Genomic DNA, 23,621 nt, shown 5'->3' on the forward strand with positions numbered 1-23,621 from the left:
TTATTATTTCTCGGGGGTGGTTTGGATTATTTTTTTTTTTTTGGGGCATCGTTTTTTCCCTCCCGCCGCCGAGGCTCCGGAGAGAAGAGGGGGAAGAACTTGACAGCCGCTCCGCTCCCCTCCTTTGAATTTTGCATTATTCCCTCTTCAATTTTTTTTTAAATTTTCATTTTATTTTATTTTACTTTTTTTCCTGCATTTTTGAGCCGCCGCCGTGTGCCGGCGCGGGGTTGACTTCTCGTTTGCGCGTCTCCATCGCCCGGCGGAGGTTATGATGGTGCATTGTGCGGGCTGCGAGAGGCCGATTTTGGACCGGTTCCTGCTGAACGTCTTGGACAGGGCATGGCACATCAAATGCGTCCAGTGCTGCGAGTGCAAGTGCAACCTGACCGAGAAATGCTTCTCCAGGGAAGGCAAACTCTACTGCAAAAACGACTTTTTCAGGTGAGTTGCCCCCCTCCACCCCACACCGCCAGCGGGGACGAGAGGGTGCGGAGGTTCACACCGCGCCCGGCCCCTCCCTGGGGTCTCCTCCGAAGCTTTGCGGGGGGCTCCCCTCTTCCCCTCCCATCCCTTTCTGCCGGGGATCCGCACCGAGCCTGCCCCACCGCTCCGGCGGGGAAGCAGCCCCCCCCCCGGGCCGGGGGAGCCCCGGGGTGGGGAGGTGTAGAGGGGGGCTATGGCTGCGCTACGGCCGCTGCTGCAGCCTGAGGTGGGGGCGGCGAGGCTGAGCCCCCCCCCCCCCCTCAGTCTCCCCATGACCTTGCCTCCGCCAGCACCGGGCCCCCGTTCCGCCGGTGCCACCGCCCGCCCCGTCGCGGCAGGCCCCGGTGGGCATCGCGGCGGCAGCCGTGTGTCCCCCGCTCCGGGGCCTGGCCTGGCGATCCGAGCCCCCCTCCCGGGACCGCAGGCCCCGGTGAAGATGGTGGCCAAAAGCTTGCTCCCCCTCACCGCCCCCCCCCCCCCCCCCCCCCCCAACATCCCCGGCGGGGCTCCGCGGCTCCTTAAACGCCCCTAATGACTGCGATAAGGTGCCGATGAGGAAATTAGGGGCCGGGATGGGAAGGGGGGGGGATGACTTATGACTCCTAATGTTCTCACTACATCAACGTCACGGGGAGCAGCGAGGGAGGCAGAAGTTGTGCTGAGACCGGAGGGGAAAAAGGGGGGACCCTGCGTGGGCACCTCAGGGCCTGTCAGCCCCGGTTCCCCCGGGGACCCGGCAGCGGCAGCCTCCGCTCCTGGGTTTTGTGGGCATTTTTTTTAACGTCTATTTGTTTGAGGGTTTGATTTTGCTGGGTTTTTTTTTCCGTTTTGGTTGGTTGGTTTTGTTTAGGGGTTTTCTTTTTGTGTGGGTTTTTTGTTTGGTTATTTTGCTTTGATTTTTTTTGTTGTTGTGGTTGGGTTGTTTTTTTTTTTTTTCCTTCGGGATATCATTTCCCCTGGAAATTCTTTTTTGTTTTTAAAAAGTCATCTCCTGGGGAAAAAAAAAAAAAACAACCCCAAACACAAAACCAAAAAAAAAACCCAACAAAAAAAAACCACCGCCACCGCTCTGCCTCCAGCGAAAGGAAGGAAAATCGGAGATTTCCAAAACGCTGGTCCCGACCAGGAAAAATCCCTTCCTGGGAGAGCGGGACGGTGCCGGCGCCGGGCTGGGGGATGCTTCTGGGAGCGGAGCTCCCTCCTCGGCCGCCCGTTGTTGTTCTGGGTGCGCAGTTCCCCCCGCACCCGCCGCTCCCTTTTACCGTCTCTCTGGCCGTAATTAGCCCCGTTTTTTCCCCGGGATTTTCAGGCCGGCGCCGAGCGAAGCCGAGCCCCTCGTTCCCCGCCCGGGAGGCACCGGCTGAAACGAAATCCGCCCCCCGCGGAGCGCAGAAGGGAACCCCCACCGCCCTCCCCTCCCCTCCGGCCCTTCTGGAGCCAAATTCGGTCGAGGATGCTCATGTGTGTGTCCCGGGGGACACACACACACACCCCAAACCCGAGCTCTCTTCGGAGCCCATCCCTGCGCCTGCGAGCGGGGCTGCGCGGGGCTGAAGGCTCTCCTCCTCCTCGCCCCAAAGGGGCAAGGGGTGCGAATCCCCTGCTTCCCCCGAATCTCCCAGCGACAGACGCTGGAGGATCGGGCTCCCGCTGTGAGATTTTGAGGAGGGGGGGGATCGGTATAAAGGCCCCCCTTTCCCGCAGCCCATCGCCACAGGGGCTCCCAGCTCTCGCTTTTCTCCCCCTCTCCAGGAGGTTTGGTACCAAATGCGCCGGCTGCTCCCAAGGCATCTCCCCCAGCGACCTCGTCCGGAAAGCCCGGAATAAAGTCTTTCACCTGAACTGTTTCACCTGCATGGTCTGCAACAAGCAGCTCTCCACGGGCGAGGAACTCTATATCATAGACGAAAACAAATTTGTTTGCAAAGAGGATTATTTGAACTCTCCCAGTTTGAAGGAAGGCAGCCTCAACTCAGGTACGAGCGGCTCAGCCCGCCGCATCGCCCGGGGACGCATCCCTGCCGCTCGTACAGGCAGGAGCAGGCAGCGTCCGACCGCTCCGGGCAGCTGCCGGTACCTCCCGCCGGGCCGGGAAGGAGGTTTGGCTTTGCGGGGTGAGGGGCTGCACCCCTCAGCCAGCCCGACCACCCCCCCCCACACACACACCTTTAATCCGCGAGGGAACGGAGGGTGAAAGCCTTCAAGCCGGGTGGAAGGCTCTGTGACACCCGCACCCACGCGGGACGCGGACACGCGTGGGACTGGCGGTGGCCGAGGTGCGGCCCCGCAGCACCGCTCCCCCCACCCCAGCTCCTGCCCCTACGGCAGCGGGGATGCGGGGTGGTGGGGAACCAGAGCACCCCACCACCATCCTCGGGGCCTGACCCCAGAGCCCCCCCCACCCCACCCCGCGAGTGTGCCGGGTCCCCCCGCGCCGCGGGCCTGATCCTTCGCCTCCTTTCACCCAGAGGCAAAGCTCCCATTTGACTTCCTTGGAAGCTGTCTCTGCGTCAGGACAGCAGGATCAGGCCCACTCCTGCTGTCCCAGCCATGCCGGGCGCCTGTGCTCACCCCCTTCCGTGGGCTCTCTCTCCGTCCAGCACCCGGGGCCGGATCCTGCCACGCCAGTCAGTGGGGCCGCTGCTGTGAGCGAGGCGAGTAGAGCTTGGCCTTGGGGGGGCTGCTGGCATCAGGGTCCCCGAGGGAGGGGTGGCTGGGGTTGGGGGGCGGTGAGCCAGGCTCAAGGCAGTGACTGGAGACCCCCCCCCCAGACCCCCCCCAGGGTTGCATTTTTCCCAGCGGCGCATCCCGCTTCCCGGTGTGAAAGGCACAGCGGGGGGAGAGGGGGAGCGCCGGGGGCTGCGGTGGGCCTGGGGGATCGCCCCCTCCCCAGCTCCCCCCGGTGGGCATGACACGGTGCGTGGGGCCCGGAGCTCTGCAGGATGTTGGGGGGATGATGCTTTAGGGGTATCAGGGGGGCAGAGGTGATCTGCACCCCTTGCTGCTCTCCAGCACCCCCCAACCCCTCTCCTGGAAAGCAGCTGGGCTGGGCGGGCCGGGGAGGGCAGAAGAGAGGGGGGTTAATCTCTCCCCTAAGTCATCCGCCCCCTCCTTCCTCTCTGGGTCTCCTTTACAGTGTCCTCATGTACAGACAGGAGTTTGTCCCCGGATCTCCAGGACCCCATGCAGGACGACACCAAGGAAACGGACAACTCGACCTCCTCGGACAAGGAAACTACCAACAACGAGAACGAGGAGCAGAACTCGGGCACCAAGCGGAGGGGGCCCCGCACCACCATTAAAGCCAAGCAGCTGGAGACCCTCAAAGCTGCCTTCGCCGCCACCCCCAAACCCACCCGCCACATCCGAGAGCAGCTGGCCCAGGAGACCGGCCTCAACATGAGAGTCATCCAGGTAGGGCAGCCCCAGACCACCATCCCGGCTTGCCCTCCCTGCCCTGCCAGAGCCCTCCCCACCTGGCAGTGTGATGTCATGGGGCTGGCCAGTGACGTCATTCACACCACAGACCGAGATTCCGGTGACATCAGAGCTTCTCAGGGCAATTTCCTCTCACAGAGAGCAGAGACAGGGAAAGGACCCGTGCAAGGAGGGAAGGAGAAGGGGTGCTGGTGGGAGCCCAGATAGTTCAAGGCCATGACAGTCTCCCCCAGATGCTGGGAAGGGGTTGGGACACTGAGACTGGTCTCACGGGCTGGGGAAACGGGGACAGGCAAAGTCCGTCCATCCCCTGCCAGCGTCACCCCAGGCCCAGCCCTGCACCAGGAGCAGGGATCCCCCACCCTGTGCTTTAATACACCAACCCCATGGGAAGAGATGAAAACCAGCCCCAAAATACGAGCTGGCCCAAGCTCCTCTGCTGCCTCACTGGTTTGGTTTCCCTTGGGGAAGGATCCCCCACCGTGCCTGGGAGAGGGATGCTCTGGCCTTGTGGAAGCAAGGAGAAGTCACTGCGTTCTGCAGGCAGCCCAGCACTGTCTTACCACGATGCCCCCATGAAGAAAATCCCTGTGGAAATGTCGGGATTAATGGGCTTTAATAGAGGCATTAATAGGGGAGGACTCTCCGGCTTCGCTGGTAGCAGAGCTGTGAGTGCCGGCTCCCGGCAGAAGGGAGCAGGAGTCCCCAGAGGAGCGTGATGTGCTCCTTCCCCTGAGCTGCCCTGTCCCTGGGGGACACGGAGGGGAGCAGGACAATAACCCAGACACCCCACCAGGCCAAGGGAAAGGCGTGCGTGGGCTGAGGCCATGTGGTTTGAACGACGCGACGCCCCATGGAGAGGCGGCTGCATCTTCCCTTTCTCTTTCATCCCCATCCTCGCTGGCCGCCTTTTCTTCCTACTCCCTGCCCGCCGCAGCAGGTGCTCATCTCCCTGCTCCCCACTTTCCACCTACTTCTGCCGCTATCTGGAGTTCCTCTCCCCCTTTTCCTTCCCTCTTTTCCTCTCTTCTTTCCCCTCCTATAAGGGAAAAATTCTTCTTCCCATACCCTCTGGCTGCCTTCTCCCTTGTAGGGACAGATAGGCTGAGGGTGCTCACATGGGGCTGTGGCTGGGGCACCAGAATTTTAATAAACCTCGTTATTTCGTGCGGGTGTCGTGTGTGTGTCCCCCCCCCCCGGCCGTGCACCTTTTGGGGCTATTGGCAGCAGGAGTGGGGGATCATTGAAAACCCACCCCCTCCCAGGCGAGCACAAGGTTTCCATCCCTTTCCTCGGCCAAACCTGGGGGGGGGGGGTACCCCATCCTCGGTGGGTGCTGACACCGGCCCCGGCGGCAGGTTTGGTTCCAGAACCGCCGGTCCAAGGAGCGGCGGATGAAGCAGCTGAGCGCGCTGGGGGCCCGCCGGCACGCTTTCTTCCGCAGCCCGCGCAGGATGCGGCCCCTCGGCGGCCGCCTCGACGAGTCCGAGATGCTCGGCTCGACGCCCTACACGTACTACGGAGGTGAGGGACCGGCCGCGGGGACCCTGCCCCGTCCTTCTCCCCCCGCGCTCCTTCCTTCCTCCTTCCCCTTCCCCTTTGTTCCTCCCCTTCTCGCCGGGTTTGGTTGTTTTGGGGTTTGGTTTGTTGTTTTTTTCCCCCCTTCTCCCGCTCCGCCGGGAGCGGAGCCGCCCGGCGCCCCGAGGGGATGGGGATGGGGATGCGGTCGCCGCGGTACGTGTGCGCGCACACCCACGCGTGTGCGCTCCCGCAGCCCCACGCACACCCCCCCCCTCCCCGCCCCGCCGGGCACATTGTGAGGGCCCCTCTCCCCCGAACAAAGCCCCAGCTGCGGGGCTTTTGTGCCCCTTTCAGGCCGCAGTTGTTCCAATTACCTCCCGGGCCCGCAGCATATGGAGGGGCACTGTCGCCGGGCCCGGCCCCCCCGCCGCCCCGACGGGACGGGATGGGCGCAGCGGGGCGGCCCCGCCGCTTCCCCTCTCCCCCCGGCTCCGTGCAGAACCCCCCCGTAAGCTGCATTCTCAAAGCCTCCCCTCTGACGAGGGGCTTTCCAGGCACCCCTTGCCCCGCTGCAGCTAGTTTCTAGATCCCTTGCAGCCTGCTAAACATCTATATAATTCCCCCAGTATATCTCCCCCCCCCCCATTTTATATGTATGTTTGTTTTATTTATTTTCCCCAGTACATATATTTTTTCCCATCCCCTTTATATATATGTATTTTTCCCCATCCCCTTTATATATATGTATTATTCCCCATTCCCTTTATACATATGTATTTTTCCCCATTCCCTTTATACATATTTTTCCCCATTCCCTTTATACATATTTTTCCCCATTCCCTTTATACATATTTCCCCCCCCCTCCCCTTTATAGATAGGTATTTTTCCCCATTCCCTTTATATACACTTTTCCTCATTCCCTTATATATATATCTATATCATCCGCCCCGCCATTAATTAAACGTTAAATTTAGCACATCCTGCCCCCCACCAGTTGCCCCAGCCCCGGGCTCCTTGCCCCCCTATATCGCCCCACTCCCTCCCCCCCACCCGGCCAGGCAGGGAGAGGGTGATGAGCGCTGCAGCCCTTAGGATGTTCTTATTTCTCTCCCTGGGCTCAAATTTGCAGCCAGCCCTTTGGGCCCCGCACCCCAGGAGCCAGCAGAGTATTTCGGAGAGGGTGACGGGTGACCACGCTGGCCTAGGGGGGAGGACAGGGCTGGGCATGAGGCATGGTGGGATTTAAGAAGGTTTTTGGCGCCGGGGGACCAGCTTCATCCTTTTCTCCCCCCTCCCACAGATTACCAAGGTGACTACTACGGACCGGGAGGCAACTATGACTTTTTCCCCCACGGGCCACCCTCCCAAGCCCAGTCCCCGGCCGACTCCAGCTACCTTCAGAACTCAGGACCTGGCTCCACGCCCCTGGGACCCTTGGAGCCCCCCCTAAGCGGACACCACTCCTCAGAAAACCAAAGGTACACGGATATGATCTCGCATCCCGACACCCCCAGCCCCGAGCCGGGGATGACCGGTTCGCTGCACCCCATCCCGGGGGAGGTCTTCAGCGGGGGGCCCAGCCCCCCCTTCTCCATGTCCAGCAATAGCGGCTACAGCGGGGCGCTCTCGCACCCCAACCCGGAGCTCAGCGAGGCGGCGGTGTGGTAGGCCTGGCACGGGCACGCGTGCGTGTGCGGAGGGGGACAACACCCCCACGTTCCCCCAGCCCACGCGTGTCCCCCCCCTTTGCCCCGGACCAGGGCGCATCACATCACTATTGCCGGATAAAGACACCCCCCCCTCTCCAATGCCAAAACGCATCCCTGCGTCCCCTCTGCTCCCCCTGTCACTGCAGAACACCTCCCCACCCCGGGACCTTGGGGTCACCCCGCTACCTCCCCCTCCCACCACCTTCCCCCCAACATTGGGGGGGGGGGGGGGCAATGAATGGTGCCCAGCCCCGAAGAACCCCCCTGCTGGCGTCGGGACCACCACCTCGGACCAAAGCTGAACTCGCCTGGACACAGGTCCCACCACCCTGGCAGCGCCTGGGGAGGCGGGGGCTGGGGCAGGGCTCCCCCCTGCTAATTAACATCCTTTTTAATTATCCCCTTCTGCATCATGGGGGTGGGGAAAGGGGAATAGCAGGAATACCGCCCCCGGCCCCTCCCCTCCCCTTGTTTTGGTTGTTCCCATTTTATCCCCAGGGAGAAGGCGGGTTTGGACCCGGTTTTTGGTGATAGGTAGCAGGGGGGTGGGGGTGGGGGGGCCTGGTCCAGGGCTGCCCCAGTGACTGGCTGAGATTGGGCTCCCACGTGGCAGAAAAGACACCAGAAAGAGGCAGAAATGGGAAAAATATAACGAAAAAACCCCCAACCCAAACCCAGAACAAAACCAAGCAACCACAACAGCAGAAATTAAACCCGAGCCTCAACGCCAAGTCCCACCCCAACGTTTCCCGGAGGCTCCGCCAATTTAAGGATGTATTATAGTTTTTGCTTCTAGTTTCTTTATTTTGTATAAAGGAGAAACAAATAAAGTATGTTTTTGTGTTTAATGATTATTTATTGTATTTTAGTCATCGGAGGCTCCGAATTTTTCTATTTTGAAGGTGGGGAGGGGGTGGCACTGGGGAGGGGGGTGAGAGGTTACAGGGGGGTGGGGGGGGAAGGAAGGAGAATGGAAAAGGAAAGAAAAAAAGTTGTTTTCTGAAAGCGTCGTGGGTTTCCTGTCCCCGCTGCCTCTTGCGGAGGCTGTTAGTGTGAATGGCTCTTGTTGTTCAATGTGAATAAAAAACCTTTTAGTTACCTACTGTTCGGTCACCTGGTCCCTTTCATTTTATTTATTTTTTTTTTTTAAAGACAAGACAGCAAGAGACGCTGGCAGGGCTGCCCTGCTCCCCCGCTGTCCCCCAGCCCTGCGTGGGGTCTGGGGGAGCAGCCCCCGCCAGTCCCCTGGGTGGGATGGGTGCCATGGCCCCCGTGCAAATTGACGCTGCTGCATCACCCACCTGGTACCCCAGGCCCCACCACTCCCCCCATCACCCCAGCACTGGGAGAAGGAGGGGGGCATTACCCAGCTCAGCACCTTCCCGCACCACAGACAGCCCAGTGCATCATTTCTTTCTCCTGGGGGGAAGGTATTATGTGCACCCCCCCAAGACTCCCCCCCTCTAGGGCACCCCCAGAGGCATCCACAGCCCTGCTGGCAGAGCATCCCTGTGGGGGAGACACGAGAAGGCCAGGGGGGTCAGCAGGGCTGCTGGGGGACACAAACATCAAGGGCAGGGGGGTGTCCATGAACGCCATCAGCAGCTTTTGCCCCATCTTTCACTGGCAGCCACCAGGGGCAGGCAGGAGGGGGGTATCCTCCCCCAGCACCCCAGTACCCCAGCCCACTCCGCCTCCTCTCTCCTGCTTTCCCTTTCTTGTTTTCTGAGATGCAAAAATAAATAAAGTCCAAGGCAGGCTGCAGCTCTGAACTAATATTTAAAATGCAAAATCATGGCAGAGTTTCCCCCCCCCCCGCTTGTCTTGCAGTAAAAAGATATAAACAGAATAAATTACCTTCCCTCGCTGGCTTACGAGAGTCCCTCTCTCCTGACCTGAATTTTAAGTCCCGGCTTGGTTGTAGCACGGAGCACCGATGATTTATGAAAAGCCAGCCACTTCTCTGCATATTTTCTCTGTTCAGCCAAGTGGTGGAATTTATCCTTCCTATACCATTACCAGCATTAATAACAGGGTGGCAAACAAGCCAGGCCAAGCCCCAAGGGATCCCTCAGCCAGGAGCTGGGGCCATCAAAGACACTAAATTCTCATCACCCACCAAGCAAAGACTTTTTCTCCCATTTTAACAGGTGGGGAAACTGAGGCAGGGCTGCAGCCAGCCACTCCCTTCTGCTCCACCCATTCCAGGCTGTCAATGTCATCGGGTAACGGGCGCTTTTTATAAGGACAGAGCAATGGGTTGTTAAATTACTCCCTCCCAGCACCCTTTTGAGGATTATAAAATGGAGCACAAGGTCATTCACCGGGTAAACACTGGTTGCTGCTATTTTTTTATTATTGTTATTATTATTATTATTATTATTATTATTATTATTAGCTGCTGGGGCACCCCACTCCCAGGACCCTGGCAGGGGACAGGCTGCAGGAGTGATTTTGGACGGTTCTGGCGTGCTCCAAGCTGCCACCTCCCGTGCAGGGGCCAGGGCTCTCTATGCAGGAGGACGGGGCTCAGCAGGAGCAGCCATCCGAGCAGGGACCTGCTGGCATGGAGGAGCTTTACGGGTTGGGCCCCGCAGCTCAGAGCTGGGTGCAGGAGCCAAACCTTCCCCCAATTCACGGGCCAGGGCCTGCTGCTGCCCCGTGCTCGCCCGTCCTGGCAAACACCCACCCACAGCTTGGCGCTGGCAGAGGGACCTGGTGGCTGGGGAAAGCAGTGTCAGGCAAAGGGTCGGATCCAGGCTGTGGGACACGGAGCTGGCCTCAACCACAGCCAGGGCTGGGGTCCCCATCGCAAGCAGTGTCAGGGTGCAGCACCACAGTGGAGGCTGGGGTCCCCGTCACAGCCAGGATCCCCATTGTAACAGGGGTAAGGGTCCCCACTGCGGCCAGGGTCAGGGCACAGCACCACAACCAAGACGTGGGTCCCCATCACAGCCAGGGTCCCCATCGCCCCAGCAGTCTCAGGAAGGCACCAGCACCCAGGGCTCACACCTGCCTCCAGCTGCAGAGTGACCCCCACCATGCCAGGGCCATGTCACCCCCCGGCATGGTGTCCCCCAGATAACCTGCACCCCCATGTCCCTGCCAGGCACATCCAAAGCCCAGTCCTCCCCCGTGGCTGGCACCCAAAGCCCAAGCGCTCCCTCATCAAGGCGAGGAGAAGGCACAGATTCCCATTGGGGTGCTCAGGGAAGTCACCCCAAACCCCACGGTCGTTCCCATGTCACCCCCCAGCAATAACCCTCCCATGGCACCTCGCTGGGGAAACACCACTGCAACTCCTGGCTCTCCCCGGGCCCCAGCAGAGCAGCTTCTGTCCTGGGAATAAACTTATTTTCAAAAGCTGTTGGGCAAACATCAATGCTATTTTTTTTTTTTATTTTTCTGACCTTTTTCCCTTCTTTTTTTCGGAAGGGGAAGGTCTGCAGAAGGTGGAAAGTAATCAGGTTTTGGACCTGGGATAAAAAATGGCTGGAGTAGGTTGGGCTGACTCCTTATAATTAATAGTGTGCCTCGTAATAGGATTCTCCAGCCTTTGGTGCTCCCTGGAAACACCTTTTTACATAAGATATTGCTCGCGATGGAGCGGCAGAGTTTTGATTTATGGGGTTTTGGCCTCCAAGAAGCATCTGGGGGGCTGGCCTGGCTGGTGGGAGGTATGGGGGGGAGAGGGGAAAGGGCTGAAGGCAGGGAGGGTGTTTTTGGGGGGTGGAAGCTGGGTCCTGGAGCAGGCGCTCAGGGGAAAGGGCTTTGTGTGGGGATGCCTGTGCTCCAGGGTCTGAGATAGTCCTGGGGCTGAGCCCCCTCTGCTCTGAAGGGGAGGAGGAGGAGGCTGAGAAGGGGTTTGGGGCAGGAGATGACTTGTGTCCCTGCCCTACATGGGGCATGGTCTCAGCTAGGGAACCGGGGAGCAGTCAGGGTTGGGGAGCCCCAGTGGGGGCAAGACCCCACATGGCCAGCGGATGGGAGGAAGGAGGGGGGAGAAATGGGGGGGGGGACACACACACAAAACCCCCGGGGAGGTTCAGTAGCAAAGGCCTAAAAGCAACCACAGCAGTGGAGAGTGGGAATGGGGAAGAGGGGGAAAGCCTGGAGGAAAAGGGAAAAAAAGTGGGACAGGAGAAAAAGGGGGATCTTGGGGGCTCCAGGATGGGGTACACACAGACACACACGCATGTCAGTGCACCTCGGAGCCCGCGGGTGTTAAACACAGGCGGGGAGCTCCGCCAATAAATCACCGTTACAAGCGGGTCCGTGTGTGTTGTTCTCTTCTGACCGCAGACAGAGCGGCAGGAACGGGAAAAGATTGTAATAATTAATAATCATTAGAATAATAATGCATAAAGACAGTAGCAAAGTAATTAGTCAGAGAGGGAGTGCTTGCTAATTGAGGCGGGGAGCTGCAGTCCAAACAGCCTGAGGAGGAGCAGGGAAGGGAGGAGAGGGGGGACCGAGGGTTGGGGGGTGCGGAGGAGGTTGCCCGGCATGTCCGAGGGGCACAGCGGGATGTGTGTATCCCAGTCCTGCCCTGGGACGGGCAGGGGAGGTGCGGGCAGGGCCCTGGCTCCATCCCTGCCCGCAGTGTGAGCCCCAGTCTCTTCCTCCCCGCGTGCCTCAGTTTCCCCATCCCTACGTGGGTGCTGCGGGTTGGGGCAGAATCTGCGGGAGGAGTCCAGCCCCGCGTCCGCCCCGCAGCAGGGCTTTATTTTGGTTATTTTGGCAGGAAAGCAAGTTCCTTGGTTCCAGCCAGGCTCCGTCTCGTTCCCCCTCCTCGGGGTGGGTGTCACTCCAGCCCCAGCTGGCTCTTCAGGGCCTGCAGCTGGGCCACCTGGATGCTGCTGCCCCCGCACACCACCACCACCACGGAGGCCAGCGGGGTCCGCAGCCGCCCCTCGCGCTGCAGCCGCTGCAGCCGCCCCGTGTAGAGCAGGGCCAGGGCGGCCCCGCACGCCGGCTGCACCAGCATCCTCTCGTCATCTGTGGGGGTGAGAGCGGGGGGACACGCTGAGCGTGTCCCCCCCCAGCCCCGTCCCCGTCAGCCCCCTGACTGCGGCACGTCCCAGCGCAGTGCCAAGACCCAGCAGTGTCCCTGTCACCCCTGCCATGGCCGGGTGGCCTCTGCTCACCCAGAAACTGCTCCACGGCTCGCACAGCCTCCGTGTCCTCCACCACCTGGGAGATGACCTGGCACTCCCGGGCACACTCCAGGGCCCGTGCTGCCACTCTCTTGGCTCCCAGGCACTTGGCCACGCTGGGACAGGAGGGGAGGAAGGCAGTCAGGGTGATCCCAGACCCCTTCAGTGAGCGGGGCTGAGACCTGCCAACTCATTGCACCCACGGCCGCTCCCACAAAGCCCAGCTCACCTGGTGATGGCGGGCAGGGACACGAGCCGGCCGGCCGCCAGCGCTGCGTGGAAGCTGTGGGCCCCCCGAGTCTCAGCGGCGACGATGGGGACGTCCTGCCAGCCCACCTGGTGCAGGCCGGCCACGACGCCCGCCAGCAGCCCCCCGCCACCCACTGCCAGCAGGATGGCGTCCGGTTTGGTCTCCAGCGAGTCCTTCAGCTCCCGGACCAGGCTGGCGTGACCCTGCCTGCAGGACGAGGGGTGGGGTGGGGTGGGGGGGGGAGGATGCAGCCCAGGGGCACCCCGAGCCAGCCCAGACCTCGGAGACGGAGACAGGGACGCAGGAGCTGAGCCCTGGCAGCACTCACCACACCAAGGGGTGGTCGAAGGGGTGGATGCTGACCCAGCCCTCGGTCTGTGCCAGCTCCAGGGCCCTGCTGTTGGCTTCATCCCACACCTGGGGGGAGGGAAACGGGGGCTCAGCAAGGCTGCATCTAGCCCTCATAACCCCAGAGATAGGTCCCTTGTCACCCAGGGCCAGGGGACACCAGAAACCCACGCAGGGCACTGGGCTGAGCTGGGGGTCCCTGCGGTGACGCTGCCGCAGGGCCGTGGTGCAGGTGATGCAGGAGGGGGACGTTTTGGGAGGGGGTTTGCCGTGCACATCCCCGGCATCGCAGAGCAGGTGGAGCTCAGGCTCAGCTCCCTCTGGTCCCCTCCAGGTTTAGGGGGCTGCCGCGGGGGTACCTGGCCGGAGACCTCCACCTCCGCACCCAGCTCCTCCAGCTTGCGCACGGTGGCGGGGCCGGTGGTGCTGGGGACCACGACGGTGACGGGCAACCCCAGCTTCTTGGCCGCATACGCTGCTGCCAGACCCGCGTTTCCCCCTGCAGAAAGCAGGGGGTCAGGCAGAGCTCGACACCCCCCCATATCACTCATGAGCATCCCCCATAGCTCCCCCTGCCCCAGCTCGGGGACCAATTACCTGAGGAGCAAACGAACTGGTGGCAGCCCTTCTTGGCAGCCTGAAAGGCAGAAGGGAAGGGAAGAAGGGGACAGCTATGTCCCCCCTGCCGTGCCCCCCGTAAGGGCAGGAGCAACCCCCACCTCACGCTGTGCCCTCGCTCACCTCCTGGCAGAGGTGGCCAATGCCCCGGATCTTGAAGGAGCCCGTGGGCTGGACGTTTTCCAGCTTCATGTAGACCTTGGTGCCCGCTGCCTGGGACAAGGGCAGGCTCTCCAGGACAGGTGAGATGATGTGGAAGGGCTTCTCACCCCCACCAGTCTGGGCTGCCATGGCCCCCGCGGTGGATGCTCTGCCAAGGGAGAGGTGGGAGAGGCACTGGTCCTCAACCCCGCAGCCCCCCCCCTGCCCACCCCAGGCTCGGTAAGGGGCGCAGGAGCCCCTTGGAAGGGACAAGGCTGTCCCCAGTGTCCCCAGCAGCACCGACCCCCCTGGGGCACAGCTATGGGCCCTCCCTGCCAGAGCCCCTGGACAAGCTGGGCCACCGCCTCCTCCACCCTCCTGGTCCCCAAGCCCTTGGTGTCCCCCCAAGTGCCCCGCTGTCCTCTACCTCAGCCAGGGCCACCCCACGGCAGGGATTACCTGGTGTCCCGTGGGGCCTCGCAGCGTGCCCCCAGCTCCTCTGGCCCTCAGCAGCAGCAGAGTTCGGGGGACAGAGGAGGGAGAGGTGACGTCGTGTCCCCAAGCCCCCCTGCTCAGCCACGCAGCAGGACGAAGGGCAGGGTTAAACATTACCCTGGCCCCGGCTGTTTGCTCGGCGCTGAATGGGTTTTTCCAACCACGGGGCTGGATCCGTGCCGAAAACGCCCGGCCGTGGCCCGGGCATGGTGCCGGGTGTCCCGGCGGGATCGGCCACGTGCAGCCCCTCCGCAGCCAAATCCCAGCAGCCTTCGCATGCCCAGGAGATGGGGGGGGGGGGGGGGCAGAGGCAACTCCCAAACGACTTTGGGGGTCCCTAAGGGTTTGCCTCCTCCGCCCCAACTGGGGACAAGCATCAGCTCTTCTCGGGTCCAGCCACAAACACGTCCCAAAGGGTTTGAGGACTTTGCCCATTCGGCCCAGACCCCCGGTGTAGCAAGGGCAGCCAGTGCACCCCACAGCCCCAGCACACAGCCAAGACCACCCCCCCCCCCTCACGTCCAAACGAGCCATCGCACCCCTATGCCCACCCTGCCAAGCTCCCCTGCCCCACAGCAGCTCCAGGCCCCCCTCCAAGATATACATCTCCAGGGGGGCTCAGCCCTCCCAGCTGGGTAAGCCCCCTGGGATGAGCCCCTCCCCAACTCTGGCTGGCCAAGCCAGGCACCCTGCGGGCAGGAGGGGTCACGGAGGATGGGGACACGATGACAGTCCCCGCACAGCTTGCAAAGGTGCCCCACGAGCATCCCTTGGAGAGGGATCCCTTCAGAGTCTGGCTGAGAGCCGAGGTCCAGCAGTCCCCAAGGCGAAGCAGGCAGAGCACCCCCCCCACCCCGCTTCTCCTCCATGACAGCCTGGGACCCCTTCTTGTCACCCAGGCCTGGTGACACTCCCCAGGGTAAAGGTCCCCCCCCCGCACTTGCCCTACCTCTGCACCAAGGAGCTGGTTGTGTCCCTGGGAGGTGAGGAGGAGGAAGGTGGGATCCGGAGGAAGGTCCAGCCCTGGCTCCTCACCCCACGAAGAGGATTTCTGAAAGCAGAGACCACTTCGGCACAAAGTTAGTCCAGTCCCCCTCGTGGTGGCTCCATGGGGGTCCCACTGGGGGGGGTCACTGCACACGAGCTGGCACATGTACAACACAGCTAAATGGGGTGCACTGGGAACCTCCCCACTCCCCCCAGCTCTGCCCCGCTGCCGGGCAGACAGTGGCGAAACAGACCCTGGAATAGAGGATTTCAGTCCTCTGACCCAAATTGTGCTGCAAAGCCCCCCTGAGAGCACTGCTAACGACAGGCACCAAGCAGGGCGTGATGTTCTTGACAGAGCCGGCCTTTGGCGGCAACAAGAGCTAGCTCCTTGCTTCTCACACCATCGTTAGGCTTCAGAGTGAACAGCACACAGCACAGGCAGGGTCAGCATAGAAGCAGAGTGCTGCCTGCAGAGAGCATGCGCCTCTGCACTGAGCCGCGCCGCTTTTGGGACACAGGGGACTGGAAATGTGGGGGTGATGAGGATTTCTTCAACGAGGGCACCAAGATGGGAGGGGGGGGGGCGGGCGGCACACAAGCTCCAGCTCCCCTGGGGTCCCACGGAGCGAGGGGCTGCAACTGCACCCCTGGGGATGGGACAGGGATGGGCCCTGGTGACCCTTAGTGGCAGGTGCTGGGCAAGGGCTGCAAGAAGCCCCCCCTGCCACCACTCACAGGGAGGCGGCAGGGGACCCCCTCGGCGAGGGCACCACGTATGAGCTCAGCCCTGGGGTGCTCCAGGGTCCCTTTCTGCCCCACACCCACCTCCCTGTCGCCCCTTTTACCCCTCTTGGGCTCCATCCCTGCCCCGGGGAAGGCAATGCCAGGCTGTCACGCAGCCACGTCCCCTGGCTAGGGTCCCCGGGTGACACAGCCTCAGCCAAGGGCTGCTGCAGCTGGGGTGATATTTAACCACTTCTGTTTGTTTTTCCACTTTCAAGAAAACAAAAAAAAAAGGAAGGGAAGCAGCAATGGAGCCGCTGCTGCATTTCCAGTGTGCCCCATCCTTGGCGTCGATGTGCCTGTCCCTCCTCGCTGCCCCGTCATGTGGTGGCAGTGACCTCCTCCTACCCGGGGAAACTGAGGCACGGGGACCCCCCCCGAGCAGCACCCTCTGACCCAGGAGCCTGCACGCCATGGGGACACCGGGGGACGTGGGCACAGGCTTTGCCACCCCACTCCTTACCTGCAACACCCCCCACCACCACCCAGCACAGCAGGTTTTGGATACCCCACCCTGTTCAGGGCACCCATCGCAGCTTTTGGGGTGCCAGCACCCCAACAGCCCAGACCTGCTGCAACCCGGCCCCATGCAGCCCCTGGTGAGCTGCAGGGGCCCCCAGCGCCGGTGGGAACCTTGCGCCTTCAAAGCACCAGCTCATTAATCCCCCAATAATGACCTCGTTATTCCTAACGAGTCAGAGCGGATCAAGGGAGCTGCAGTAAGAGGATTTTGCAACGGGGGTTTTGGGGCTGGGGGAACACAGGTGGCAGAGGAGTAGAAGACAAAAGGGATGAAGACAGTCACCCCATCCTGGGGGGTGAGCAGTGGGGACCCCCGCCCCCCTCCAGCCCACACCCCAGGCTCCCCAATTTCACCAGCTCTGCCCCACGCCGGGTACCCAGCCTGATGCAGCAGCAGAGAAACCGGAGCAACCTGCATCCCGAAAGAGCCCAGCCTGGCTGGCTGCACACCCTCCCACCGGGGCTGGGAGGCACCGAAGAAGCAGCACCCCGTTAATTTGGGGGGGAAGAAGACCCTTGCAGCGACCCCAACCCTTATACAAGGCACCAGAGAACCTCAGCAGAGCGCAAAGCACAGCCACCACCTCCGTTGCGCGCAGACCGCTTTATTTGTCACAGCCAAACCAGCTCACTCCCCTCCTCTCTGCCCCGCAGGCGAGCCCCAGACTCCCAGGGCCCCCCCCCCCCACTTTTTCTGGGAAGAGCCCTTCCCCCAAACCAGTTGTCAGCACCCAGAGACACGTCCTGGGGCCAGAGCCCCTTGGCGGGGAGGGGGCACGGCCCCTCGCACAGCACAGCCGGCACCGCGGGGATGCCGCAGCGAAAGGCAGAAGCAGAAAGAGCCAGGGGGGACCCAGCAGACACCCCCTTGCACCCGGGGATAGGGGGTAGCGCTGTGACCCCCCACTGCCCAGCTGCGCCCCCCCCCCCCCCCGCCCCCCGCCCCCATAAGGGATCTCTGCGCAGGACAGACGCCCGCGGACGGACAGACGGGTTCAGGCCGGCGGCACCCACTCAGTCCCAGCGGACCTTGACGGGGGGGAAGGTCCAGAGGTCGGGGTGACCCATGTGCAGCAGGGTGCCGCAGGGGGACGTGCTCCAGCGGAAGGGGGGCACGTCGTCCCAGGCGGGACCGCTGGCGGCCACCAGCCCGAAGGTGGGGGCCATGCCCGAGGAGGTGACCTGGTGCCAGGGTGGGGAAAAAAAAAAACAACAGGGGTACAAGTCAGCACAGGGAAGGGGCAACACAGCCTGAGGGGAGCTGTCAGAAGGGGGTGCACCCCCCCCCAAAAAAAAGGGGACCTCCAGCACTCCCTCCCCAGGGCGGCCCTGGCTCCCCCCACCTTCATGTCGGTGCCCCCGTGGCAGCGCTGGCGCAGGGCGGGGAAGGGGTAGGTGCCGTTGGAGGGGTTGAGGTCAGAGCGGGCGGAGATGGCGTTCTCGGCGTTCTGGGGGGGGTCGCAGCCCCTGCAGCGCGACAGCGGGTCCCGCAGGTAGTTGTTGGACCTGCAAAGCGGCCAAGAGAGCGCCACGGTGAAAGCAGGGCAAAAAAGAATTCATTTATAAATTTATAGCGAGGAAAAAGTCGCCCCTGAGGGTTGCAAAACCCTGGGGGGGGGGGGGGGCGGGGGGGTTGGGGAACACCCACCTCATCAGGCGGACCATGGAGTCCAGGTCGTGGACCAGCGTCTGGTTCCGGCGGAAGATCTGGGCGCGGGGGTTCTTGTCGTAGGTGAACCAGTCGCCGTATTTCTTCACCAGCTCCGGGTTCCCGCTGGCGTTGAAGATCTCCTCGAAGTACCTGGGGTAGCGGGGCAGGGGGGGGGGTGTGTGTGTCAGGACCCAGCGAGTCAGCACCCATCGGCTGCCTCCCTTTGTGGGGCATCAGGGGGGTGGGATGAGGCTGGACGGAGCTCACGGCACGTTGTAGCTGGCCCAGTAGCCCTGCTGGTACAGCAGCTCCGTCCGATCGGCCACCACCACCAGGCCCCTGCGCCAGGAGGAAGAGCATCCGTTAGAGCAGATGGCGAAATCGAGCGGGGATGGAGGGGGAATGGGCTGGGAAGGGGGAGAGCCCAGGTGGGGGTCCCCACCGCTGGGTTCCCACCCTAGCCAGGGGTGCTGGGCACCCACCACCTGCACGCAAGCAGGCCCAGAGCGCCTTCAGCTGCAGACTGGCAGCACAGGCAGCTCCTGCCTGCGTCTGCATCCCCATCACCCAACTCCCACACGTTGGGCCAGGGCAGACAGGACCCTTAGGGCTTTCCCAAACCCATGGGGATGGGGCTCCGGGAAGAAAAGCTTCCACCGAGACCAGGGCTCGGGGAGGAACGGGGACACTCACGGGATCTGCTCCAGCACGGTCAGCACGCCCTGCAGCGGGCTCGCCCTCCCCGGGGTGAAGGCCTTATAGTCCACCACCATCCACTGGTTGTTGTACCTGGCACGGAGAAGGCGGGAAGCATCCCTCCAGCAGCCAGCCTCTCCCCAGAGACATCCCCACCGTCCGTGGGGAGCATCCCACCCGCCCCGGGACGAGCTCCCGCGCCCCATCCTGCCCCGCTCACGTGCCGCTGTTGAACCGGCGGAAGATGGCAGCCCACTCGGGACCGCTGCGGGCCAGGCGGTTGGCCACGATGTTCCTCAGCCACTCCAGGACGCTGCTGCGCGGGTCCAGGTACTTCCAGAGCGCCGGGTTGTTGTTCCCGATGGTGGTTTCCAGCGCTACCTGCGGGGAGGGGAGCAATGGGGAGGGCAGCGGGGCCGGGGAAGGGTCGCCGAGGGCCAGATCCCACTCACCAACCCGCTGCTGAGGATGTAGAAGTCATCCCCAGAGAAGATGGTGCCGGGGTAGGAAGAAAACACCTGGATGCTCCCGGGGATCTGAGAATTGCCTGGGGGGGGGATGCAAAAGCAGGGGAGCATCAGAAGGGGGGTGTCAGCTGCAGCCCCCCCCCCCCCCCGCCCAGCCCACGCACCGCTGGCCGAGGCACGGAAGGGCAGCGTGTACTTCTTGATGACGCGCAGCATGGACTGGTAGGAGGTCCAGGTGTCGTGGGCAACCAGGAGATCCCGATGGCCCGGCAGCAGCTTCAGGAGGGCAGAGCAGGAGCCTGAGCCCAGGATGCGCCGTGGGGAGGAGCGGTTCAGGGCAGATTCCAGGTCCTCCAGGTCTCCCCCCAACTGCAGCAGGCTGGGGGAGGGGGAAGTGAGACACAGGGTATCAGGTGGGGGACACCCCAGCCCAGGAGTCGAGCTGGCTCAGAGCTCTCTGTCCCTCTCTCCATCCGGGTGGGAGGGTGCTTCTCCATCCCACTCCAGTGCAGATGCTAGTGCCAGGAATGCCTTGGCAGCCTGAGCAGGGAGGGAAGGGTGAGCCCAGCAGTGGGAAACTGAGGCAGGGGGCCGCAGCAGGGCTGGGTGGGGCACCCACCACCCAGCCCATGGTGCCAGGCAGGAGGAGAACCTGCCTTGGCTCCATCCTGCCCCAGCAGCAGCGGACAAGCACCCAGAGAAGGTGGGTGAGGGGGACCAGCAGCCGAACTGGGTGCCCCTGCACATCCAGGAATCGCCCCACGGCCACCCCCAGCAGCACCCCAACCCCTGGGGCCACCACCCCCTACTCCTCATCACCTCAGAGCAGGAGCTTACAGGAAGCCGAAAGGTGACAGGCTGAACCTGCCCAGGGGGAAGTCCAGACGCCCGTTGTAGCTGTCCTCCAGCCCCTTCAGCTGCAGCAGGGCCAGGCGCACCTGCAGGGACAGGGGACAGAGCTGGCACTCGGCTCCCAAGGGGAAGAGGGATGAGGGATTTTGGGGGCCAGCCTCCCCCCCTTTCCCCAGGGGACGCAGCAGATCCGGTGGGTCCCGGCGCTGCTGCAGAGGCAGGAGGAGGCACAGGGGGAAGTGTCATTGTCAGCGGGGCCGTGACTCAGCACTGGTGGCCGGGAGGGGGGCCCAAGCCTTGCACTGTGCACCCCAACAGCGGCACGTGAGGCTCCAGCAGGGAGAAAGTCACGGGGGGAAAGTCACGAGTCACCTCTGCTGGCCCAACGGGAGGAGGATCCACATCTCCATCATCCCGCCTGGAGCCCGGCCAGGACCTCAGGCACCCCTCGCTGCCCCGTCCCTTCTCCTCTTGATTAAAGCCCCCAGTTAGCCCACGGGGATGTAGGGGCTTCACCTGGGGGGGGGGGGGGGGGGGGTTACCCCATCCTCACCTGGTGCCAGTACTCGGGGTCCTCGCCCTTCCCCATCTGCTCCTCCATCCAGCCCAGGTTGGCCTCGAGGTAGCCCCGCAGCTTCTCGCAGTACTCGCTCTCGTACTTGAAGGGGCCGCAGTAGCCCACCATGGTGTTCATCCAGTGCATGTACATCAGCTGGGGGACACGGCGACGCTGTCACTGGGGGGTGTGTGTGTAGGGGGGGGGGGGGTGTCAGCCAGGGGAGAGGGGAAGGACCCCCCCGTGGCACCTCCCGGGGCCCCAGTTTCGGAGAGGTCACCCCTTACCTGCTCGGAGACGGCGGCCTCGGCGAGCCCGGCGGCATAGGCCTGCAGGCTGTCGTTGTACGAGGCGTTGGTGGTCACCTCCAGGAAGGCCCAGCTGCGGGGGGGGATACACACGACAAGGACACGGTGGGGCACGGGGGTGACGGGGCACCCCACCCGCGAGAGCTCCCCCGCAGCCGACCCCCCCCCCCCCCCCCCCCCCTCCCCAATCCCCGCTCGGCTCCGTGCCAGACCCCGTCCCCCGGCCGGCCCTACCCGACGGTGGGGATGAGGTCGTCGAGGCTGGCCCAGGCGACAGCGGCGGGACGGCGGCCGGGCAGGACGCGGAGCCGGCCCGAGCCGGGCTCCAGCAGGACGGAGACGTTGCGGGGCGGCGGGACGGCGGGGGCTGCCCCGGCCAGGGCGGCGGCCAGCGCGACCCCCAGCAGCGCCCGCAGCGCCGCCATGGCGGGGACGGCGGCGGGGGCGGGGCGAGGGGCGGGGCGCGGAGGCGGGGCTAGAGGGCGGGGCGGTGAGAAGGCCACGCCCTCCCCCCCGGGTGGCGCCCGCTTGCGCTGCGGGCGTGGGGAGGCGGTGCAGCCCGCCCCATAAACACCCCCTGCCCCCCCCATCCTAACCCCCTACCCAGCCTAAACCCCTACCCACCCCAACCCCCTACCCACCCCCACGCACATTGTCCATGCCCCCCCCCCCCCGCCCCCATTTCCCCCCCCCCCCCTCCCCGCACACCCAGTCCCCCCAGCCCCAAGCCCACGGGAGATGTGCACAGGTTCACGCACACCCCCTCGGCCCCCCATCCTAACCCCCTACCCACCCCCACGCACATTGTCCACAGCCCCCCCCCGCCCCCATTCCCCCGCCCCTCCCCGCACACCCGGCCCCCCAGCCCCACGCCCACGGGAGAATCGCGCAGGTTCACCCCCCACCCCCCCCCTCAGCCATGTCCCAGCATTGGGGAGCAGAGCACGCGTGAGACCCTTCCCCCTGAGGAACCCGGCCCCTGGCGTGTCCCCCGTGGGGTCCGACCCCCGCCGAGGCAGCCCGTGGGGAGCAGCTCAGTGGAAGGCTGAAAGCGTGGGGTGGGGGGGTGTGTGCCAGGCCCCAGCCGGGGGTTTGGGTGGGGGGTCACCCACGAGGTGTAGGTGCCCGGCCCGTGGGCCCCAGCGCCGCCGCAGCCCCACCCTTGTGCAATCCCGGCCGGCGCCTGTTTACTGCCCTCCCCGCTCCTCCGGCGGGCAAAGTCCCCCAAGGTGTGGGGTGTCCCGGCGGGGTGGGGGCAGCGGGCTCGGAGCCCCCCGCCCACGGTGGCAAGGTCACCATGAGGTGCGTAAAGTCCCCATGGCCCGGCCCGGTACCACCCCCCACTTGGTTTCACCCCGAGAACCACCGCAGCCGCCTGCCCGAGGCCTGGCGCACTCGTGCCGTGCCACGGCAAGGTGCCAGGTAGCATGGAGGAGGGATGGAGCTTTACCCCAAAGCTCCCGACCCCACACTGAACCGGGACGCCCAGGGGGTGCTGGGGGGTGGTGGGACTTGGCCGGGGGACACCAGGGTGGGGGTGCTGCTGGGGCACGTCCAGGTGCCCAGGAGGGGACCGGTAATGCCCTTGATTGGATCAGCAGCAAGCCGGAAAAGGTGCCACATGCCTGGGGCTATTCTGGGCAGGGCAGCACCCCAAAGGCACCGCTCATGCACGCACGTGGCATGGCCCAGCACGCCCCACCAGCTCCCAGTTGCTGCTGGTTAATTTTCCAGTACTGCCCAGTGCCCACGCATCCCCACTCCCGCGCTCGGTGCTGTACAGGACCATAGCGGCCCCCCGGACCTGGCCACACCCTGAGAGATGGGTGCAGAAACCAAGGTGGGAGCACAGCGCACCCGCTGCGTGAGCAGGGGCCCGAGCCATGCTGCGAGCGCCAAAATTTGGCCTAAAACCAGAAAAACCAGTTGAGCAGCAAGTGGCACCATCCTGCGGGGCTGGGGCCTATGCCCAGGGCAAAGTGGGGCTCCTGGGAGCACTTGGCAGGGTCAGGGCTTGCACCCAGTGGGTGCTGCTGGCCTTTGGGTGCCAGGTTGGACCTGGGCTCTTGTTGGAGATCCTCCAAACCGGGCGCTGCCTTCGGGTCTTTATTTTCCTTCCTTGCTTCTCTCTCTGGGGAGAAGAGCAGCGTGTGATTTCGGTGAGAAACCAGCCAGGGTGGGAAACGGACCCTGTAATCCCGTAAGGCTCTTGGGGCTCCGCTGTTGGCTGCAGGGGGCCAGGCTGCCGCCTCCTCCCACCCAAAACCCAGCGTGGGGGCGTGCATGGTTCACGGGCACAGCCGGGGCTGGGGGCTGCAGGGTGTCCTGGGGCAGGGTACGCCGGCCAGGCAATAGCTCGGTGCAGAGAGGGACAGTGGCTCAGCAAAGGCCCCTCTGCAGGGTCATGGGGCCACCAGCTTGGGGGGCTGTGCAGCTCCGTGCACGGGTGCTTGACAGCGGTGTACCTGCCCCGCCACAGCACACAGCGTGCTGCTCCCTCCGGGACAGCATCCTCGGCCGTGCCCGTGATGAGCTCGCCCGGTCTCAGAGGGTCACCCCAAACAGGGGCTAGGTGGGCGCAGCACCCAGGGTAGGTGTCCAGCCTTTGGCCTACCCCAGCCCGGGGATGCAGA

At 63.7% G+C, this 23,621-nt stretch overlaps 3 protein-coding genes across 5 annotated transcripts; 1 reads left to right on the top strand and 2 right to left on the bottom strand.

Moving 5' to 3' along the window:
- The first annotated feature begins 271 nt into the window (after nucleotides 1-271).
- On the top strand, nucleotides 272-7,114 carry LHX5 (LIM homeobox 5). Of its 3 annotated transcripts, none has more exons than XM_086474306.1 (6): nucleotides 272-444; nucleotides 2,239-2,462; nucleotides 2,955-3,140; nucleotides 3,623-3,900; nucleotides 5,283-5,448; nucleotides 6,747-7,114. In XM_086474306.1, the coding sequence occupies exons 1-6, from the start codon at nucleotides 272-274 to the stop codon at nucleotides 7,112-7,114; spliced, it is 1,395 nt and encodes a 464-aa protein (XP_086330432.1). The 3 variants fall into 3 exon arrangements, with proteins under 3 accessions (XP_086330432.1, XP_086330433.1, XP_086330434.1); XM_086474307.1 differs by having other exon boundaries at nucleotides 3,087-3,140; XM_086474308.1 differs by lacking the exon at nucleotides 2,955-3,140.
- Nucleotides 7,115-11,959: 4,845 nt separating this feature from the next.
- On the bottom strand, nucleotides 11,960-15,195 carry SDSL (serine dehydratase like). Its single transcript, XM_086474392.1, has 9 exons — nucleotides 15,104-15,195; nucleotides 14,128-14,165; nucleotides 13,651-13,837; nucleotides 13,507-13,546; nucleotides 13,269-13,408; nucleotides 12,890-12,978; nucleotides 12,541-12,768; nucleotides 12,303-12,427; nucleotides 11,960-12,153 (listed from the first exon to the last, which is right to left on the bottom strand). The coding sequence occupies exons 3-9, from the start codon at nucleotides 13,816-13,818 to the stop codon at nucleotides 11,960-11,962; spliced, it is 984 nt and encodes a 327-aa protein (XP_086330518.1). The 5' UTR covers nucleotides 13,819-13,837; nucleotides 14,128-14,165; nucleotides 15,104-15,195.
- A 2,237-nt stretch (nucleotides 15,196-17,432) lies between these two features.
- PLBD2 (phospholipase B domain containing 2) lies at nucleotides 17,433-22,777 on the bottom strand. The gene is made up of 13 exons (XM_086474436.1): nucleotides 22,691-22,777; nucleotides 21,223-21,521; nucleotides 20,968-21,061; nucleotides 20,678-20,836; nucleotides 20,110-20,210; nucleotides 19,437-19,651; nucleotides 19,258-19,352; nucleotides 19,026-19,186; nucleotides 18,803-18,898; nucleotides 18,377-18,448; nucleotides 18,107-18,259; nucleotides 17,802-17,964; nucleotides 17,433-17,640 (listed from the first exon to the last, which is right to left on the bottom strand). Exons 1-13 carry the CDS (start codon nucleotides 22,775-22,777, stop codon nucleotides 17,473-17,475), a joined length of 1,863 nt encoding a protein of 620 aa, XP_086330562.1. The 3' UTR covers nucleotides 17,433-17,472.
- Nucleotides 22,778-23,621: the final 844 nt, after the last annotated feature.

The sequence above is a fragment of the Leptosomus discolor genome, chromosome 16 (assembly GCF_034619465.1).
Source record: "Leptosomus discolor isolate bLepDis1 chromosome 16, bLepDis1.hap2, whole genome shotgun sequence".
Taxonomy (NCBI): Eukaryota; Metazoa; Chordata; class Aves; order Leptosomiformes; family Leptosomidae; genus Leptosomus; species Leptosomus discolor.

Excerpts from the sequence above, each read along its gene's own strand:
- LHX5 (XM_086474306.1), top strand. The coding sequence starts at position 272 with ATGATGGTGCATTGTGCGGGCTGCGAGAGGCCGATTTTGGACCGGTTC. Across the intron at positions 2,463-2,954 it reads GGAAGGCAGCCTCAACTCAG|AGGCAAAGCTCCCATTTGAC; the intron begins GTACGAGCGGCT and ends CCTTTCACCCAG. Across the intron at positions 3,901-5,282 it reads TCAACATGAGAGTCATCCAG|GTTTGGTTCCAGAACCGCCG; the intron begins GTAGGGCAGCCC and ends CCCCGGCGGCAG.
- SDSL (XM_086474392.1), bottom strand. The coding sequence starts at position 13,818 with ATGGCAGCCCAGACTGGTGGGGGTGAGAAGCCCTTCCACATCATCTCA. Across the intron at positions 12,979-13,268 it reads AGGTGGAGGTCTCCGGCCAG|GTGTGGGATGAAGCCAACAG; the intron begins GTACCCCCGCGG and ends CCCTCCCCCCAG. Across the intron at positions 12,428-12,540 it reads TCCCTGCCCGCCATCACCAG|CGTGGCCAAGTGCCTGGGAG; the intron begins GTGAGCTGGGCT and ends CTCCTGTCCCAG.
- PLBD2 (XM_086474436.1), bottom strand. The coding sequence starts at position 22,777 with ATGGTCCTGTACAGCACCGAGCGCGGGAGTGGGGATGCGTGGGCACTG. Across the intron at positions 20,837-20,967 it reads AGGCCGCCGTCTCCGAGCAG|CTGATGTACATGCACTGGAT; the intron begins GTAAGGGGTGAC and ends CGTGTCCCCCAG. Across the intron at positions 19,652-20,109 it reads CTGTCACCTTTCGGCTTCCT|CCTGCTGCAGTTGGGGGGAG; the intron begins GTAAGCTCCTGC and ends CCCCTCCCCCAG.